Consider the following 22,243-nt stretch of genomic DNA (forward strand, 5'->3'; position numbering starts at 1 on the left):
ACTGGCACAAATGAGAGCTTTGATTTGTCCCTGGTCAGACTCATGGGGATGAGCCAGAGGCTACGAAGACTCATCGTGGAAGGTGTTGTCCAAGATTCATTTGACCCATTCCTTCAGGCTGTGCAAGCCAAGAAGAGACTAACCAATTTAATCTTTTTTTATTTTTTTATTTTTTTTAAAAAAATACCTTATGCCTCCTGGCACGTTTTCTCCCCAGTACCCTGTGACAGGAGCATAACTTGACTTCCTCAGCTTGTATTACTTGGTAAACATTGTTTTCTCACAGATACAGAGCTTCTCATAGATGTTATGAAACATATCCTCCATCCAAAAATATATTACTATATGGACAAATCCATATATATATATTTATTAACTTTATCCCAGCAATATAACTGCCCGCTTCAATCCTAGGAAGAGACACAGATCCCTTTGGGGCTGTGTCAGGAAGGTTATCCAATGTAAAGAAATCTGCCAAATCAAACGTGCAGAGCTACCTGCTGCGGCGATTCCTTTTGAATGAGTAAGCAGACAAAAATAGCTTCTTTATCCTTTTAATATGAACTGAGATTTACGCATATAGAACACAACAAAGAGGCAATCACTGCTGTAGCTCAGAGTTTAAATTGCTTTGTACAGTGTGTGGTAATTATGGATGAAATATAATGTTCCTGTTTTAAGAAGCTACAATTGAATTTGTTAGAGAAGGTATGTGAAAATGTGCAGACTTCACATTAAGAATTACAGTGAGGCAGGCATGCTAGTTCATTCATTTCAGACATGAGTTATGTGACTGTCATTTATATGGATTTGTGTATTTTCCGCATGCTGTGATCACATTCACTTAAAATATTGAATAATATAGTTTATTTGTCCAAAAAGCTTAAAACAGCCCAAAGGTAGATGTCGTGCAGACATAACAACATCTTTAAATCATTTACAATAAAGACTCTTCAATATGTAACAGAGTTTATTTTGTATAATGTGGTTCATATTTGTTTAACAACTATATGGTGCAAATATCTGTGTATAATTAAAAAAAGACTTTTGAGTTGTAGCGTTCATTTTAGTCTACAATTGTTACAGTTTGTCCTTTTTTAATTCTAAGGTTTTATGCATTTGGGAAATAATAATAAAAAAAATAATTTTGTGTTCACAAGGTTCTAATTTTTCAAATTCTAACCAGAGAAGAACAACAACCCTTGAGTACAAGTACACTCCGTGTGAGTAAGTAACATGAACAATGATTGGTAATTGTTTCCTGTATAACTTTACTTTCACTCTGCCACATCATTGTGGAGGAGTTTTGGTTGACTCTTTAGTATTTCTGCATTTCATTGAGGTTCGTTGGCATTTATGCACAGCTCTCTTAAGGTCCCGCCACCGCATTTCATTCAGGTTCAGGTCTGGATGACGTCATTGCGACACATTGATTGTTTTTCAAACATTCTGTTGTTTTCTTGTGATCATTCCCCTGTTGCAGGACCCACATTTGATATGCCACTCTGCATTATGACTAAAACATTTTTTTTAAAAGCCCAAATTATCACCCCCCACCACCACCACCATGCTTGACAGGTGCAGCATCAGGTGTTTGGGAAATACAAAAAACTGCGTATTTTTGTTCATTATTGCAAAATATTTCTGTCCTGGTCTTATATGCCAAAAGCACATTGTTCCAGAAGTTCATGATTAGATACTGTCTAGAATGTTTTCCATGTGTGACTAATTTTTCTCATTGTAGAACGATGAACTTCAGATCGTCCATCAGTCCACAAACACCTGGATGCCCCTGACCAACAAACTGCCTAAATTTCTGTTATTATAGACGTGGTCACTTGCTCATGACCTGCCACTTACCCCCTTAATTTTTATTGCAGCACTAAGGATTTATTTACTTTTTCACACATTGCTTCTGTATCTAACTTTTTGGGGAAATAATTGACAAAACATGCTATTTGTTGTTGAACATCTGAGGTTGTAATTATCTAATTTTAAGATCTGCTGAGACCAGATAAATTTTATTATATTTTTATATGTAAAAAATTAGAAATGACAAAGCCCATACTTTTTGTTTCACATGCATATATGTATTTACTTTTAAAGAACAAACCATGAGGATGTTTCAATCAAGTCCAAAAAAAGGAGGGAAAGGAGAGAGAATGCGTTTTTGACCTTGTGCTTAATACATAAAACTTAATGGGTCTTTATCTACCAGAGTTTATGTCTGTTGCACTGAGATAACAAGTTATTGCAGGTTTAAGCTTTTTTATAAGTGTATGTCGGCTCTCCCTTAAATATGAAATGGCATAATACTAGGTTCACTTACTAATGAGGATTAAGTCTAATCCCTGAAGAAAACATCACTATATTTTTATCTTAAGAGCACTTGAGGAAACAAAGCAGATGTTTCTTACAATCATGGAAGTCAAAAGACATTTTGAAAGACTGCAATAAAGCTTTGGTTATGATGCCTAAAGCACAACCAATAACAATAAGCTGGAACATCAATAATAGAGATTCCTGTTCATCAAGAGAGTGAATTACTGGTTAGAGAGAAGAAGATTCACCAAGGTCCAAGTGACTTATATCGACTTTATGCAGAGTGTAGCTTCTCAACACCTCTAACACTGAGGTTGAGTGTGTTCAATATAAATTTACAGGCTTTATTACAAATATCTTTCAGTATAGCAGAGAACTGTGCCTGGAAGTAAAACCTGATTCTTCATAGTGCACTATACACATTTCTCAAACCCTGACAGGCTGAAAATTCCTCTTTTTTTTGCCATGAAACAGTCTTTACAGGCCCCAAATGAACTTTTCAGTGATATGCCATTAATTTTAGGTGTAGAGCACACATGGGTATGGTGACCTTTGTTGCCGACTTCATAATAAAACAAAAGGTTGTGACATTTTCAGCACTCAATGCTGTGAAGAAGAATTTAATGTCAAGAACCAAACGTATGGATGCAAGCTGGATGTTTTAAAAAAAACACCTTTGACAACATCACAACAAGGATTCTTGTCTAAAAGGATTAAAGTACCCTCTTCCAAAGTTTAATTATCTAATGATTTCAGTTTTTGTAACTATAGCTAAAAAACAACAACAAAAAACTTAAGTTCAGTTGTTATCTGTAATTAACTTTTTTTGGCTGATAAAGCAAAACACTACGGATCACAGGTGTCAGCATAATTAACCTTAAGCTGCAAACTGAAAATGTGATAAAAGGTGTTAGATATGAAAAGGTAATGAGATGATAAAATGTATGTAACACATGATTAAGAGGGTATTAGTGGGGTATTTTTAATAAAAAAACGTGTTGGAAATTTAAACTGTGTCTTAGTTCTAGATGCAGAACTGCAATCTTAATATATTTCTATAATATGAATCAGTTAATGGTCTTAAAAACCTCTTTCTCTAAATCAACTTCAAAGAGAAAACATTTACCACTCAAAACGACAGAATGGGTGCCAGCTGAATTAATTTAATTAAGGGCCCAACTCCAAAGGCTTTTTTACAGTATTCATATTTTTTTGCTCAAACTGTGTCTCAGATGTAAAGTTCATGCTTTTAACCCTTAGATGCACACGTGGGGTCAAAAATGACCCCACGTGTGCATTTTCTTCAAAATCTTTAAAATGCAAAGTTGTAATATATTCATATTCCAGGTATTCCTCATAAAACATGTTTGTAACATGAGGCCATTTGCATTTTTATTTATTTTTTCATTAATTTAAAGAAAATGGAGTTTCTGTATCACTACCCCACTCTTCCACAACTGGGGTCAAAAATGACCCCAAGCAGTTCCTGTGGAATCTTCTATGAAACTTTCATTCTTAGCAACTCTGACTGACCCACTTACACTTCTGATGGATCAAGAATTAATTATTACACAGTAACATACATGATTTATAGCCAGGGCTGCACATAAGTGGTCCGCAGGTGTGCATTCGCTGTCAAAACAAAAGTATTCCCGGAAATTCAGAGAATACGCGCTTCTTTTGTGGTGGAGAAACACCAAAGTAATTGCTTACAGAGCTTGCTTCTTCGACATCTTTAAGAGTTCTGAACAAATGTCTGTCCTCCTCCAGAACATCTAATGTACGCAAACGAGCGTTCCAACTTCTTATCTGGTATGCGTCTTTTATTTTGACAGCAAATGCCCACCTGCGGACCATTTATGTGCAGCCCTGTTTATAGTTTACTGTGCATTTCAAACATTGTCCTTTCTGATGTTTTTTTTTTTTTTAAATATTTAAAGTAACATGGCTGCTATGAGGCCAGCAAGGATCCCTGTGGATCTTGCCCTACAAATGATCCAGGACGGATGGGATGAAGAGCCCATCGGAGGCACTGACTCAGAATCTGACATCTAAGATATAGAGGGCCCAGACTATTGTCCCCCCCACTGAACAAGGCCAGTCAGATACAGAGGAGTCCTCTGATGAGTCCTCTGAAGAGGAAATGGATATTGAGTCTAACAGAATGAGCCCCTCTTACTGCTCTAGCCACGATATTCTGAATTAGTCGGCCAGGGCTTGCACCTGGGTTTAGTACTGTCTCCCCAATAGATGCATGGAAGATGTTCATGTCTGATAATATAATAGAAGAGGTTCTGACATGCACAAACATGGAGGCATGAAGAGTAGCCATAGACAGGGGAAAAGATTGGAAAAATGTAATCAAACATAAGCTCCAAGCCTTCATTTGATTGACCATTCTTGCAGGAAGTGAGAAGAACTGGGATGTACCAGTCGGTGTGTTTTTTGGGAGTCCAATTAAAAGATTTAAAGATATTCGCCGTTTCTTGCACTTTGATGACAAGAGGACCAGAGCCTACCGACTGAAAACAAACCACATGGCAGCTTTCCGCTACATATGGGGCCTGTCCCTGGTCAACTGCAGGCAGAAATTCATCCTCAGTGATTGTGTTACAGTGAATGAACAACTTGTGCCTTTCAGAAGGAAGGCCCAGCTTCTGCAGTATATGCCGAGCAAGCATACAAAAGTGATACAAGTGATACAAAAACTGCAATTTCTTAAAATTAATGAAAAAATAAATAAAAATGCAAAGTGCCTCATGTCACAAACATGTTTTATGGGGAATACCTCAAATATGAAACTATTACAACTCTTCGTTTTAAAGATTTTGAAGAATAACAACCGAGTTTATAGCAAAATGCATTGATTTTATTTGGGGTCATTTTTGACCCCACTCGTGGAAGAGTGTAGGTATTGGTAGGTTATGCATCCAAGGGTTAACATAGATTCTTCACAATCATTGCTTACAAATCCCAAAATATGATGCAACATTAGTAATTTCAGAATTGTAATATAAAGTTGGTACATTTTATGAATTCCGATATAATTAGTCTACTGTTTCCTATATTACCCACTTATAAACAGAGCTGTGGGAGATATACTGTAGGTCCATTTTTTCAGTATTAACAAATCAGAGTTGTTCACAAATGCTGAGTTGACATGCACATCATTTGTTTGCTTTTTCTTATCTCTCCTTGTCTTTATATGGTGTAGCCAGCTGTCAGCTTACTCACATCATACTTTATTATGATGAACAAGATGGCGGCGCATATAGACACAGTGGCTCACTGCTCTTCACGTTTGGTGCTTTGTTTTTAATATTTTCTATGTGTATGTGTGGGTCTGTGTGTTTTTTACTACTATATGTCGATTAGAATCCAATGTGCAATAAACATTCACCCATTCTTCTATTTATTTATAAATTCTTTTTTTTTTTCTCATACCTTTCTTGCACAAAAAAATTGAACACACCCAGGCTTTCTTTGTGTTGGCTTGAAACACCCTAAAATAAGTATCATGAAGATGGTAATCAACTTTGTTTGTAATCACATGATGATAAAATCATGATAAAAATCACTAAATAACATAAAGATATATCAGTAAAATTAAAAACTTTTGAAAATAAGACAAGAAGCTAATACTGCAGAAAATTGTGTGATGAAACAAACATGTTAAATTGAATTCATTGTTTTAACTTTGAGTGCACCCATGTGCTGAAGTTCATTACTATTGTTGTGCCTGAACATTAGAGCATTTACATATTAAATATTTACATATTACTGTTCTGCAATAAAGGAGACGTGGAAATCGGTTTCGACAGAAGTTGATTGATCAGGTATTCTTGGTGTGTTCTGTGTTCCAGTAGCTGTGATTCTAGCAGTGTAAAAAAACTTAGCAGAAGATTACAAACAATAAAAATATCTGCTCACACTTTTTAAATCAATGACTGAATGTATATGAAATTTTCAGTTACAAAAGAATTACTCGATAAATAAGTAAATAAAAAAATTCAGTGAAACGTGAACCTTCCACCTCATTTGAAACTGAAACTCTGAATATAGCCTAACCTAAAAAAAATCACATATTATGTTAATTTAACTTTTAATCAACTGCATTTTTCATGAACAGCAGCAAAAACCCTGTGAAAGCCAAAGTCACTGTTTCACAGCTCAGTTTTTAATTTAGTCTCTTTTAGAAGCATTTTTTAAAACAATTATGCTCATGGGTTTTATATTAAGAGATAAATTAGTATCTTCCACATCTTTCCCGTTGGCTAGTGCATTTTACTAAATTAAAGCATTATAAATAATTTAACTTAAAAAGAAAGACAAAAAAGTTCTTATTAATGTGCATGTCATTCTATGACCATATTAGTACTAATATGACTAATAAAAATTAAACATGCATGCAAAATGTGACTGTAAACAGAAGCAAGAGAGAAGGTGCCTGCAGTCAGGACAGTATATAGTTATAATCCCTTTTACACACTCAAGGACATTAGGCTGGTCTTTGTCTGTCAAGTAACTGACCTTTTTTAGGCTTGTGGGAAATAAATGTTTTGTCAAAAAAAAAAAAAAAGAAAGAAAAGTGAAGGATGGAAGAAAAACAAGCGTTTCAGTTAAATCTAACTGGGAGTTTGAATTCCCATTAAACATAACCCCTCCCAGTGAGATTATGTTTTTACTATATGAACCTGTTTAAAAAAATGCATATATTATAAGCAGGGGTGCATATAAGTGGTCTGCAGGTGCGCATTCGCTGTCAAGATAAAAGACGCGCACCAGATAAGAAGTTGCAACGTGCGTTTGCGTACATAAGATTTTCTGGAGGAGGACAGACATTAGTTTAGAACGCTTAAAGATGTCGAAGAAGCAACCTCCTTTAAGCAATTACTTTGGTGTTCCTCCACCTCCAAAGAAATGTCAGAAGGAGTCTGAACCGCAAAAGAAGCGCGTATTCTCGGAAAAGTGGTTGCAGGAGGTGAGCTGGCTTCAAACAAATGATGAACGCACAGAGATGTGGTGCAGAATATGCCGTGAAAATCTCACTCTAGTGGACTAAAACAGTGCCTTTTATATGTACGTATATATGTATGTATATGTATATGTTTTGTCTGTTGTATGACAAAAAAAAAATCTCTTTTGAGTGAGACAAAAGGAAGAAAAAACAATTTACAGGCATTTAACAAAACTTTCATGGATGTCACCACAGAAGAAGTGCATCTGAGCCTTCCCCTCCCCTGCTGGGTATCAGCCCACTTATAAAAATCAATAGTGTAGTGGAAGCAGCTCCCTGGATGGCTCTGTCAGAAGGGAAAACATGTCTACCAAAAGGCAACCAAAGAATAACAAAGCTTTACACTACAGGATATGTGAAGCTGACATCCTACTCTCCTGTCACTACGTGGCAGCTATGGTAATTTTGGCTCTAGGAACTATAAAGAGGTGGGCTTTGAAACTTATATTTTTGTTTGTCTTTGTTTATATTTTTGCTTGCCATTATCACAAGCACATTTAGATAGAATACACAAGGCACACCAAGAGCCTGTTCACAGCTTGAGGATTTTTAGTTTTTCTTTAGTTTAGATCCTTGATAGGGTTATATTTAAAGAATATACTTTTACACTGCAAATAGCTTAGCCTTGTATTACTTCAGTTTTGATGTGGTCAAAACGTACAAATCCCGGTAAGAGTAGTTGTGAAACTGCGGGTTATTCATCTGCAGAGGAATGGTTTATTTGAAGAGTGCATCCTAGCACAGAAACAGCAGCAGTGAAGGGTACAAATTATCTTCTTATGGCCTCTGACAGTGGACTCATATCTGTGTGTCTCCTGCTAGGCCTCAGAGCAGTATTCAATACTATTGATTATAATATTTTAATACAGAAACCTGAAGACACTGTTGGTATTAAAGGAAATGTGATACACTGAAGGGGCGTTGTGGTTACCACTGTTGCCTCACAGCAACACGGTCCTGAGTTTGACTTCACCATCTCGCTGGGGAGTTTGCACATTCTCCCCATGTTTGCGTGGGTTCTCCCCGGGTACTCCGGCTTCCTCCCACAGTCCAAGGTTGCGCTTGTGGAGTTCCACAGGGTTATGTGCCAGGACCAAACCTTTACTTAAAACACTGCATACATTTTTGTTGGTATGCAGATGATACTCAGCTTTTTTAAATCCATAAATCCAGATGATACAAATCAATAAGTTAAACCACAGGCATGTCATAAAAATATAAAGATCTGGATGACATCTAATTTTATCACTTGTATTTAAGTGAAGGATTTAGAGAATGTCCTCCCTATTGATTTGTAACATTGTTTGCAATTGGATACCGCAATCAGACATATCAAAAGGATAGATATCAGCTTCAGATAATCTTGCAGACAAATTCTATCTCACATCACCTAAGCTACATAAGCCTATGTAGCTTGATGCTTGTTTATTTTCTGTGAAAATCCCTTTGTTTACATGTCTCAGAATATTGCTATATTCATCCGTTATGGTTGCAGTACACCAAACAAGAGGCATTTAAGGACACAGGAATGCAGGTGCTTTGCTTTAACAACAAAATCCCAAAGGGGTACTTTTATTTTGCTGGCATTATTGGAGAAATGCTGATAGCCTATATAATAGTGGGTATCGCCATTCAGTGCAGCAGCCACCGTTCACACTCATTTAAAATTTATTAAACTGAATGCAGAGATGTTGCTTTGGGACACAGGTGCTGTTTTCCACCGTAAAACTGTGCATCAGGATGATATTTGTTTTCTGCTTTTCCCATATTTGTGGTTTGTTTTTCCCTGAAATGCCAGGTGGGCTCAACAGAGACAGCACAGATAGCTTCTCTCTCATTTTCCCTCTTTGTTTTCAGCATTACATCTGTGACTCCCCACTGCCATTTCCCACTTAGATTATTTGATCCTTTATTAGCAATTCTTCCTCAAACTGGGACACTGGAATATAAACTGATCAGCTACGAAAATGCAAAATTGTTGATTTCTTAAAAGACTGCTCAGAAGGTAAATGGCTTTTCAACTTTTCCAGTGACAGACAGAAACAAGCTTGAAGTGTTGCATTGGTATGGCTGGAAAAATGCAGAACAAATGTAAGCTTTCAATCCAGTTATGCCTTGACATGCAATCAGTAGAGGCTGTCACTCAGAATCAGTGAAAAATCTGTCAACTTCAAACCCACGCACTTCTGTGTCTTTATAGCTTAAACCTAATTATGTATTTTTTCATGTTCCCTCTACTTCAGTGGAAAAAGAACAGAATATATGAATGTTAGGAGCAGGAGATCTCTCTCTCCCACTATATTTGAATGCAGATACATACACATACTTAAATCAACAGCTTATAGTGATGGCATACAAATAGAGTAAAATAGCACTATAGGTAGCAAAGATTTCAAACATTACACGGTGTCTGCAAGGCTAAGAAAACACCAGCCAGTTGTGAGCAGTGACAAACATAAACCTAGAGATTATGAGCTTTTCTCAAGCTTAATCACTCCCAGATACAGATGTAGGTAGATAACAGTATGTAATCCCACAGACAGGTGAGGCTACAAGAGCTTTCTCCTGGACCTTGTAGCAGGAAACTCCTCCATTCACATCAGATCCACATAACCACCTAAAACCGCTGTAGCTTATGACCAGCAACTACAAAGGCTGCACTCTATAAAACAACTTATTAGTTCAAAGGCAGCACTGGATCAAAGTGCGTGATTAGCAGGAGACCGGTTTGCTTATTTTAGTGCAGATCCAAGTCTCTTTGTTATTCTTTTCATCGTTCATTAGAGGTTACGATTAACTGCAAGCACAGACTTCACAGTATAGTCCATAGATCAAAGCATGGGATTACAGCAAGCTCATAAAAATTAGGGGAAAAAAACATTTAAAATAAATAATTTTGAACGATTTCGATAGGATACAAAACTGACTTTAGTCAGTTTACTAAATTATGCAAAACATAACAAAAATCTTGCATGTGCGTATTGGACAACCTCTATTGTGTCATGTGACTGACAAGAGATTCAAATTTGGATGTTAAAATATTTAGCTGATTGCAATATGTGTTTACAAGAGTATATGCAATGCAAAACAAAACTGTCATATTTGTATTTTTTAATGGAAACAGAGTGCTGGAGGGAGGTGTAACAGAGAAAGGAATGTTAATGTTAAAAACAGACTGCATGATAAAGTGTTATAGTCAATGATGGAATTCATTGCGTTTTAATAACTGTGAGCTGCTCATTCTAAAAAAATCATTTACTCGTTTTGTAAAATGAGTAAATTATGGTCAGCTAACAATACCAAGAGTTTTGAACCATGAAGAGAAGGTGTTACCTGCCAACCTGCCAGATAACACTATATGCAACACCTTAATTTAGAATTTATTTTAAGGAAGAGGTATTTCTTGTGCTTTTACTTTTTCAATATTTAATGAATACCACTATCACTTTTTATTGATACTAATTACTATTATTTGAAGATATTATCCAAATCTGTTTGAAGAAAAGGAGCATTATGTTTCTTAATAATTTGGGACTGAAAATTAGTTTATATTAAATTATTACTGTAAAAAAATAAAAAGGAAATGATTTCCAGATGTCATCCAAGACATCTATCACTTACAAATAGTCTAATTGCAAATATAATTGGGTTTTATTCAAATGCCTATTACGCTAATTCATTCCAACATATAATGGGACACATTAATACCACTGCTTCATGTGTAATCACTCAAGTCTTTGATCATTTACATCCGGTGTCTATCCTGGCACAGTAACTATCTAAAAATCAACCGTAAACTATGAAATCAGTGCACAGACTGCTTCTTGTAAGCATTCTTCACATACTGCATCCTATTTCTTGATCTGAGATAACTCTGCAGTTCTTTAATAACATGCCTGACAGCATAGTTTTCCATGGTTTTAGTTCCACTGTATCAAATTATATCAAGTGTTACTTTGTTGAGGAGCTATATAGTATCTTCATATTGTAACAAATTAAGGCAATGGCCTCTGCTTATTATAGTGTGCTTATAATTGTAATGATCTAATTCCCTGGGAAGATCTGTTAAAATAAAATGTCGACCTCTGGGTCTTCATCATTTGAATTGTTTTAATGGAATAAAAGTTCAGCACATTCCTCACCTTCATTAGTATCTCTGGCTAAGCCTTGGGCATAAGTAAAATTTTACTGCATCCACACAGGATGTGCTGAAACACTGTGAATACTGCTGATCACCACCTGTGTAATCGATAAAGTCGGTAAGCTGTACTTACTTATACCTGTTTAGAAGTTTAATTTAAAAGAAGTGTACAGAGAAAGATTGGTTTTCTTTGCTGTTATGCTTTTTTGGTTACATTTCACATTTCAGGATTAATATTTGTTATATTTCGAGGGAGTTTTAGTGTATCCCAGGATGCACTAGGATGATGCAACAGATTGCAAGTTTGACAGAAAACCTCACTGACACCTATGGGTGGTTAAAGAATCAGGATTTTTGCTATTAAACGCCACATAAAAAAAGACTAAAACCAGTGAGTGGATGCTGTAGAAATCCTCTGCTGTCCTGCTGTTAGACAATATTAATGAGCCACATGGCTTTTCATTACCATGAACAAACACACTGGAGTTAATGTGGAAGCACTGGCTAAGTTCCAGTCCCTGCTCACATACTCACAGTGGTGTCTGGGAGCTCTTATGTTGTCTTTTCAAACCATTTCTGTACAACTTTCACAATACTCAAGGGAAAATCACATAATGCATTATGCTGTGATATTAAACTTGCCAAAACCCATGACCAATCCAAGTAATCAGGGTACTTAGTCTATGAATACACGTGGTCTTTGTGATTTCCACACATGCGGATTTAAGGTGAGTTTTTGTCCTTAAAGTGGAGCTAATCAGTATTTACAGAACAGTAATGTGTCAAATTACAGTCAATCTGAAACTGTCACATTGATCCTTCATAAAAATATCAGCTATCTGATTAACTCCAGCTGTTTCTCACAGGTGTTGGCAGAGACCTAAATAGAGCACACTGGACTTTACATTTACCAAGAGGCAAAAACCAAGACTTGACATGAGTGATAGTGTTCCTCTATAAATTCTGGATTTGAAAATAAGAAACAACTAATAAGATAAAAGAAATTAAAAAAAAAATAATAATTATAATATCAGCTTAAACAATAATGATTTTATATGTAGTGTGTAGTACTTTTTGCAATTCTAGTTTGTCATGGATGTGTACCGTATGTTAATGTAGTACTGAGAACATTTTTATGCTACCCCCAGGTCTAAAAAAAAATAATTCATTCCAGGTTCAAAGACAGGAACCAAATTTTAGAAACTACAGATATGCTTTTCATTTCCCCATAAAATATGACACATTAAAAAAAATTCAGTGCTCAGAAAACTGATTCTTGAAACTCATCCACACATAATACTCAGCAGAACACTAAATTTGTATTTGTTTGAGGCTAAAAACAGTACTCCAGAAATTCTTTACACACACGACTGATTGAACCAATCAGTTGTTAAAGATTTGTTTTTTCAAATGGATTAAAGGCTCAAAAAGATATACAGCATAAGCCACATTCAGGTATGTATTCATATAGCATTTTTTATTCTATGCATGCAACACCTTATCAGACCTTGGAGACCTGCTGCGGTCTCCAAGGTCTTTTACCTTTGTTTCATCTGCCTGACCTGCATACCTCTGAAATATCAGACCTGGTTTTAATAAAGAATGCAGCTGATTTGATGTGATAAAAACAAGCAAATGATGTAACAACACAAGTCACGGGCACAAATGGGGAAATCTGCTTTCTGTCTCCGTCTCTGTCTCCTCGTGACGGATCTACGCTGCTCAGGCTGCCTGAGGCCCAATAGCCCGACTAAGTCTGTTCGCCTTTTAGTCCACGTGATTCTCTGACTCCATCAGCTGAGCCTGAGCCTTCATCTTATGTAGCTATAGTCAGTACTGTAATTTTAAACATATAATGTGGATTTGACTCTGCAGCAAAAAGATAAACCTATATAGACAAATAAAACCTATTTTTATTGCCTATATCTTTGCTTAGGATGGGTAAAAAAGACAAACACACAATGTTGCAGCTGTGACTGAGGTCACATACTGTTATTTCTATATATATGTTGTTAAAATACTTCAAAAGCAAAATGCAATCCAAAGCAAATGATTAGAATGGATTGGGGGTGGGGACAGTGGGGTGAGGGTGAATTTGACTGACACATTTCTACCAAGATGCAAAATTGGCCAAGAAATGTGATGAATGTTTTATTTCATTCAATGCACCAGAGATGAACCCATTAGAGAAGCAATTTACTTCTCCTGGAAAAACCGCTTTTATTGCCCTTCATCACAAAAGTGTCATGTTGAGTTAGTTTTTTTTTTTTTTTCTCAATAGATGAGATGCACAAACAGTGTATCATAAATCTATACAGCAGGAACTATGTCCACTTCAGTTCTCTCACTTTTTGCACAAAAGGTAAGACTTTTCCTCCATGTACAGGGTGGGCCATTTATATGGATACACCGTAATAAAATGGGAATGGTTGGTGATATTAAAGTCCTGTTTGTGGCACATTAGTATATGTGAGGGGGCAAACTCCTCAAGATGGGTGGTGACCATGGTGGCCATTTAAAAAGTCGGCCATCCTGGATACAACTTTTGTTTTTTCAATAGGAAGAGGGCCATGTGACACATCAAACTTATTGGTAATGTCACAAGAAAAACAATGGTGTGCTTGGTTTCAACGTAACTTTATTCTTTCATGAGTTATTTACAAGTTTCTCATTGTTCACAGCCATTGACATGTCGAAGAGGTTAACACGTGAGGAGCAGATCGAAATTGTGTTGATATCTGGTGAACGCAGTAACCGGGTCATTGCAGCAGATTTCATTGCAAGACACCCTACGAGACCACCCATCTCCCATGCTACAGTTAGGAAACTGCTTGCTAAGTTTCGTGAAACTGGTTCAGTGTTGGATTTGCCAAAATGTGGACACAAGAAAACTGTCACTAATGAAGAAACATCAGTGGCTGTCCTAGCTTCATTCAGCAAGAGCCCACAGCGTAGCACTCTCCGCATGTCACTGGAGAGTGGCATTAGTGGAACATCCCTTCGGCGGATATTAGCTACTCACAAATGGCACCCTTGCAGCTACTGCAGCATCTCAACGAGGATGACCCAGATCGGCCCACACAATTTGCAGAATGGGCAAAACAAAAATTGGAACAGGACCCTCAGTTCACGCAGAAGATTTTGTTCAGTGATGAGGCAAACTTTTATGTGAATGGTGAAGTTAACAAACAAAACCACCGCTATTGGTCTGACACTAACCCACATTGGATGGATCCCTCCAAGACTGTTGGAACAACAGAAGTGATGGTTTGGTGTGGTATATGGGGTACAACGATAGTGGGTCCATTCTTCATTAATGGAAACCTCAAGGCCACTGGATATTTGAAATTGCTACATGATGATGTGTTTCCCTCTTTATGCACTGAAGCTGGCACGTTCCCTGAGTTTTTCCAGCAAGATGGTGCACCACCACATTATGGGTGCCAGGTCCGAGCATTCCTAGATGAACAGTTTCCTGGAAAGTGGATTGGTCGTCGTGGGCCAGTTGAATGGCCCCCAAGGTCTCCCGATCTGACCCCCTTAGACTTTTATCTTTGGGGTCATCTGAAGGCAATTGTCTATGGTGTGAAGATACGAGATGTGCAGCACCTGAAACTACGGATACTGGATGCCTGTGCTGGCATTTCTCCTGCGGTGTTGCTATCAGTGCGTGAAGAGTGGGAGAAGAGGGTTGCATTGACAATCCAACACAATGGGCAGCACATTGAACACATTTTATAAGTGGTCAGAAACTTGTAACATAACTCATGAAAGAATAAAGTTACGTTGAAACCAAGCACACCATTGTTTTTCTTGTGACATTACCAATAAGTTTGATGTGTCACATGGCCCTCTTCCTATTGAAAAAACAAAAGTTGTATCCAGGATGGCCGACTTCTAAATGGCCACCATGGTCACCACCCATCTTGAGGAGTTTGCCCCCTCACATATACTAATGTGCCACAAACAGGACTTTAATATCACCAACCATTCCCATGTTATTACAGTGTATCCATATAAATGGCCCACCCTGTAGAATGAAATACAGTTGTGAAAACCTAAGTACACCTCATAATTTCAAGTAGTCATTTTCTGTATGACTTGATAAGTTTCTCATCATTGTGGAACAGTTTTGGTCCACTCTTCCAGAACACTGCTTCAGTTTATTGATGTTTGCAGGCATTCATTTATGCACAGCACTCTCACAGTCCCACTACAGCATTTCAAGGAGCTATTGATTGATTCTTGATTCTTTTCTTTTTCAGCCATTCTGTGGTAGATTTGCTGCTGTGGGATCTTTGTCATGTGCATGGCCAAGTTTAGGCCAAGCTTTAGCTGTCAAACAAATGACCTCACATGTGACTTTGGCACACAGAGCAGTTCATGGTTGACTCAGCGACAGCAAAGTGCCCAGGACCAGTGGCTTCAACACAAGCACAAATCATCGCCCCTCCATCACCATGCTGACCATTATAATTTGGTATTGCATTTTATGCTTAATGCACAATCTGACCTTGAGGTGAATTTGCCCACCAGCAAACTGCCAAAACATCTGCTTTTATCGAGATGCTCACATTCTCTGATTATCAATTAACTAAATGCTTTTGATTAGCAGCACCTGGCTTCTACATAATCTCTTCCAGTTCCAGTGGAATAAGCATGAGTTGACAGAGTCTTCTTAGTTTTGTAGGTAAATCCCAATGCAGATGACAATTACAATTAGGAATGCAATTCAGCAGCATGCAATAAAAACATCACTTTATAAAGACTACTGCAACAGACATTCAGGAATTATATCAGTCTTAGGTTTTGTTTTTCATTTATTTTTGTGAATGTTTCTTAGGTGTAGAAGAAAAGTGCTTTGAGTGCTCAAGTACCAAAGACTTACATAAGAACCTGTCCATTTCATATTTTTATTTACTGTAATAAAATGTGTATATGTACCTAGCATTTTCATGAGGATAATGTAACTAATTTAATGCTACAGGTGTCTCCTTTAATTGAAGGTATTAAAACTGTGTTTTTCATGTTTATATGACAAGGCAAATAGATGAAGGAAAAGCACTCGAAAGTTAAATCATGACAGTGACATTTTATTAGTTATTTCCAAGACTTTTCTTTGTTTGTTCGAATGGAGACAGTCCAAATTTAATATTGTTTTTCATAATGTGCACAATAGATAAGCTAGAACATATTACAATTTTGGTAAAATAAATAAATAAATAAAAAGTTTTCAGTATTTCGCATTAATTAATAAAAGCTCTCAACAACTAAAACAAAAACAAAAAAGATTATAAAACAAGTTCTGCAGACAAGAAACAGTCAGTCTGCTGAAAATGAAAGTGGAAAACTATTCATCTAATTATTTATTTGTAATAAATAAATACTTTCATTAAAAAGCAATGTTTCTTATTCCTTTCCACTGTAATTTGAAGTGATTTTTTTCACTGAATTCTTGTTTTCTTGAGTTTGATGTTAGCTGCGTGTTCTGTTATAAGGAAGTTTGTTGCATGCATCCTGCTTATGTTATTAATTATTCATCAGCACTTCAAAAGGATAAATGCACAGCACAACATTTTCCATTATTTATGGGTCACCAGATCAAGTCTCTTTAGCTCTTTAAAACTTGAGGCAGTCACGTTGAGTATCAAAGGAAATAAACAAAGTCAGTTTGTGTAGGAAAGATTCTGATTTACAGCCTCTGAAGATTACATCCTAAAGGGAAGGACTGTATTAACATGTTTTATTATTGGTATACCCAAAGCTGTGACTGTAAGATGTTCCCTTGCTGTTTGATTTAGCTGCATAGTTTAATTTCAAAGTGTGCTAGAGGTGCAGGACAGTGTACATAAAGGCTGGTGTTTTTACACAATACCGTTGCTACTGCCTATTAGTTTAAAAAAAAGTCTACTGTTTGTCAGCTACTGCTGCCAAGGGATTTAACAAGGCACACAGGAAGTCATTTTAAATTAACAGCAATTTTATATGCTTCCTTTTTTTTAGATTAGAAATGGACCAACAGTGCAATTTCTATTAGATTCTTGTGTCAGTATAACCTTGTGCTAAATATAAGCTGGGCTTCCGGCCACTCGGTGTACTGTATTGTTCCAAATTGTAAGTCTAACCCTTCATTCAAAATATGCAAATCAGCTCTGATTAATCTCCTTGTCACTAATCCTCACAGTTGATCCCTTCCAGAGTGGAGGGTCCAATTTGCATATCTCATTTTGCATCTACTCTTTTCTGATGGAAAGCCGGTAATTATGGTTCAAGCTTGCCCCGCTGCTCTATTAGTGAATAAACGTGATCTGCCAGTCTCAGCATGAGCCACAAAGGAATTTTAATCACCCCCTGACCCTGGCCCTCGTCAAAATTTATTAAGCCCATGAGGACTGAAGCTTAGATGTTTATTCAACTATGTATTTCAGCATGGGTTTGTCTTTCAACACCTGGTGATGCTCTTTTATTTCCTTTTCTTTTTGGTTGCAATCATTTAAAATAAAGCATTTGAATGACAAGACAAATTGTAAGTTAGTCTGTTTGATTTTTAACCTCTGTCAAAGTGGTTAAAAATTTATTCTCATAACATTAAAACCTGTTTAAAAAGCAGGGGACCCATACTTCATGTTTTCAATCTATTCTTGTGTAAATGTACTTTTCGCAGGCAATTCAGATCACATTCAGATCACACATTTCTATATTTGGAGGCAGGGTGGGTTGCCATGACGTAATCCACTCAATTTAGCTATGACTCACAAGTTTGAGATAATTTTTGGGGGCTTGAGATGTGGTGCCATAAAAACTTTTCTTGCCTTTGGTCAAAATTGGTCAAAATTGAGTTGGCTTGCATTGCACTCTGTCTGTGTCCAACATATCACTGTGCAATGTAATACATGCGTAAGTCCCTTTAACCCTGTGAGCTCAAAGTTATCATCAGTGTCAACTCTAACCCTACCATGATTTGAAGACCAGTAAAAATTTCATCTTTAAAAAATATTTTTTTTCATGAATGGTATTTTTCCTTTTCTTTGCATATATATTCTCTGCATATTCTGGTAGAGTTAGGGTTGGGGTCAGCATGGGCAGTAAATAATTATTTAATGTGTGTGAAGGTGGAAACAGGGTATAGCATGCAATTTAAGTATGTGCTCCTAAAATAACAAGGTAAGAAAATACCATGTAGTCGCTCTTATGACAAGGTAAACAGCTATTGATGCAGTGATTGTTGTATCTTAAAATGACTGGTTGCTTGCTTTCAAATAATGTATAATTTAAATTACAATTGAAAATAAGCAGTACATGCTTTTCCTTTTCTCAGTGCATAATCAAGCCAGGAAGTATTTGTTGATTTAGAGCACAACAACCACTTCAAATGGAAGTTCTGATTGAACTTCTTTTTAAATTACTTCCCTTTCTTCTTGGGTTAAATTAAACTACTGCTAGTTCACTGTTGATTTACATTATAGTTTTCCTTCAGATTATCTTTCCACAGTTTATGTGCTGTAAAAGTATAACATAATGACACAAAACACAATAGCAATAACAAAGTTCAGATGATTAGCTTTCTTTACTCATTCTGATTTTATTTCACCGAACATACGTTTCTGCTCTTTCTTGCTTTCTAATTTCACTTTTGTCACTTCTTCTTCCCACGCTACCGAAAGCCTCATATTCACCTTTTTTTTTTCTTCTGTCAGAGTTTCCTGAGGCAATAAATCGCTGGTTGCTGCTCTTTAAATATCATTATATTTCTGTCACTGTGCATTTTAGACCTTCTGTAACTTTGCACAAATCCTCCTCCATGTTCTGGAAGATGTCACATGAAGTTTCTGTTGATAATCTTTTGGCTGTAGTCCTGAACCACAAGCATCTAGAATTTGAGGAACCTGTCCTATCTCATTAGGGTAATTTCTTTCCTGACACTTTACTGATTAAATATGTTAAGATTCAGAATTTCCTTTACAACAAAACCCTATTTCTCTCTCTCTGTTTAACCCTGTATGACAACCTCAATCAGGAGTTCTTTTCTTAAGTACTTTTATTCATTTTTAGGCATGAAAATATGAATAAAAATACTTGAGAATCAAATCCTTATTATGGTTGTCATAATTCATGCATGACAGGGTTAAATAACAATAATTACAATGAAACACGTCCTACATCTATAGTAACATTAAACGACCAGTGGGTGGCAGGGTATGGAGTGACACATCAGTGTCCAATGTAGTGGTTTATGTGCAAGAATACCATCAACACTGACACAAATACAAGAAAACAGCCTTTGAATAGCTGTCCACTGTAGTGACCACTATGCATGAAAGGGTTAAAATATGTCTGACTTGTCTTGAATACATGGGCATAAATGTCTGCATAATCCATATTGTTTGTGGATTGCAGTAACATTGTATTTATATGTGTGTTTATAATCTAACTCCCCAAAATAAGTTCCTATACAACTAAACTACATTCTCAATTATATTTCTAAGAAAGTACTAGGGAGGAGGTACACCCTAGACATCTGGACATACTGCCGGTCACAAGGCAACAAAAAGATATATTATAAAATTTATTTCCCATGAAATGCAAGTGAGAATGTAGTTTATAGCATTATTCATAGGTAATTTAAAGAGTGATCTTGTGTGTGTGGGAGCCACACGGATTTATGGCCTATAATTGCCCCCACACAGGCTTTCATGAGCCAGATCAGGGCCCACCATGGTTTATGTGGTTAACTTGTGACTATGTTATGGGTCACATGGGGCCTAGAATGAAAAATAAATAAATAAATAAATGAAAATACAAGATGTGGGCCTAACCAGGGATAAATAAAAACAATAAAATCTTGGCAGGCATCTTACTTTTTTCCCCCAATAAGATAAAAAAAAAAACACACATTTTCAGTGATCTGCTCAAAACTTGTCTCAACACTGAAGCCAAGAAAGTCATTTCCTTTTTAAATGGATCACAGCCTGCTTTACACTCACTAAACCATGTACCAAAATTCCAACTATATCTGAAGCACATGGTTGGCTTAACCTGCCCATGAAGTCTACTCAGTCCAGTCAGAAACACAATGAGAAAATACGAAAATGCATTTATTTCAGTTTCACTGTGACTTCAAGTAAATTATTTGACTCCTTTTTCCCAGCAGCAGTGACCACATTGTTCCATGCTGAGCATGTTGTGCACTGAAAGAGTCGCTGTCTGTTTACAAAGCAAAAACTCAATAAGCGCAGAGTCCTATAGGCACAGTTTAAGTCAACATAAAAAATGGTATGAAACCAACAGCCCAAACTTATCTATTTACATTCCACCCATCTGAGAGGGCAGCCAGTGTCTGCATTCCATTGCATATTCTATACACACCATATGTAGATATAACAGTCTCAGTATGACAGAGATGGAAAAATAAGAAAATAATAAAAAAAAAATGAGAGTATTTTCTTCTTGCAAAAAAATGATGATTGTACAGATCTAACAAACTTACCGGTTTCACATCATATGCGAAGAGCACATATTTCAGATCAGGGGAGACTGCATACTTCGCCACGTTGAAGTTAATCTGATGAAAATAATAAAGAAGAAGAAATATTTTACAATACGACAAAAAAGATCAACTCTAAAGTACAGTACCAATGAAAAGTTTCAGTACACCTACTCAACCAATGAATCTCGATGAGTTTACATTAGGTCAGTTGAGTGTGAAGATCAGGCGATCTGATGCAATCACCTGTCAGCTATCGTTAGTCTGCAGGTATGTTCAGTGTTGGGGAGTAACAGAATACATGTACCGGCATTACGTCTTTAAAATACAAAATATGAGTAACTGTATTCTGTTACAGTTACCGCTTAAATAGGTGACAATTAGAATACAGTGATTTTGTAGAAATAAATGGATTACACAGTGGTCTTTTCCTGTTTCTAATTTTGGTAATTCCATGAATTCCCAGAAACCCAAACAAAACACGCAATAAGAGCCTCCAATGTAAGTGTCCTGTTACATCAGAACTGCACATGATTATTTGCAGCTAGCAGGTTGTTAATGCTATCCATCAAGTCTACCAGTCTGCTGTCTATGAACTAACCTCAGCTAACACCAGCTAAAGATGTTAACTCGGTGGCAAGTAGCCTTCAGTAATAGCAATAAATTACACAGCAATAGTACAGGGTGGGCCATTTATAAGGATACACCGTAATAAAATGGGAATGGTTGGTGATATTAAAGTCCTGTTTGTGGCACATTAGTATATGTGAGGGGGCAAACTCCTCAAGATGGGTGGTGACCATGGTGGCCATTTAGAAGTCGGCCATCTTGGATACGACTTTTGTTTTTTCAATAGGAAGTTTTGGAACTTTATTCTTTCACGACTAATGCCACTGCGACATGCGGTGAGCGCTATGCTGTGGGCTCTTGCTGAATGAAGCTAGGACAGCCATTGATGTTTCTTCATTAGTGACAGTTTTCTTGCGTCCACATTTTGGCAAATCCAACACTGAACCAGTTTCACGAAACTTAGCAAGCAGTTTGCTAACTGTAGCATGGGAGATGGGTGGTCTCGTAGGGTGTCTTGCATTGAAATCTGCTGCAATGACCCGGTTACTGCGTTCACCAGATATCAACACAATTTCGATCCGCTCCTCACGTGTTAACCTCTTCGACATGTCAATGGCTGTGAACAATGAGAAACTTGTAAATAACTCATGAAAGAATAAAGTTACGTTGAAACCAAGCACACCATTGTTTTTCTTGTGACATTACCAAT

At 36.7% G+C, this 22,243-nt stretch overlaps 1 protein-coding gene across 2 annotated transcripts in view; it reads right to left on the reverse strand.

Moving 5' to 3' along the window:
* Positions 1–22,243, reverse strand: part of LOC146370363 (inactive dipeptidyl peptidase 10-like) — a 248,284-nt gene that overhangs the window by 42,005 nt on the left and 184,036 nt on the right. For both annotated transcript variants that reach the window (XM_084954816.1, XM_084954817.1), the window contains exon 5: positions 20,968–21,042. In XM_084954816.1, coding sequence (XP_084810942.1) covers positions 20,968–21,042 — 75 coding nt within the window. The remainder of the gene's footprint in view (positions 1–20,967; positions 21,043–22,243) is intronic.

This window comes from Perissodus microlepis, chromosome 16 (assembly GCF_051167445.1).
Source record: "Perissodus microlepis isolate ML-2025 ecotype Zambia chromosome 16, ASM5116744v1, whole genome shotgun sequence".
Lineage (NCBI taxonomy): Eukaryota > Metazoa > Chordata > Actinopteri > Cichliformes > Cichlidae > Perissodus > Perissodus microlepis.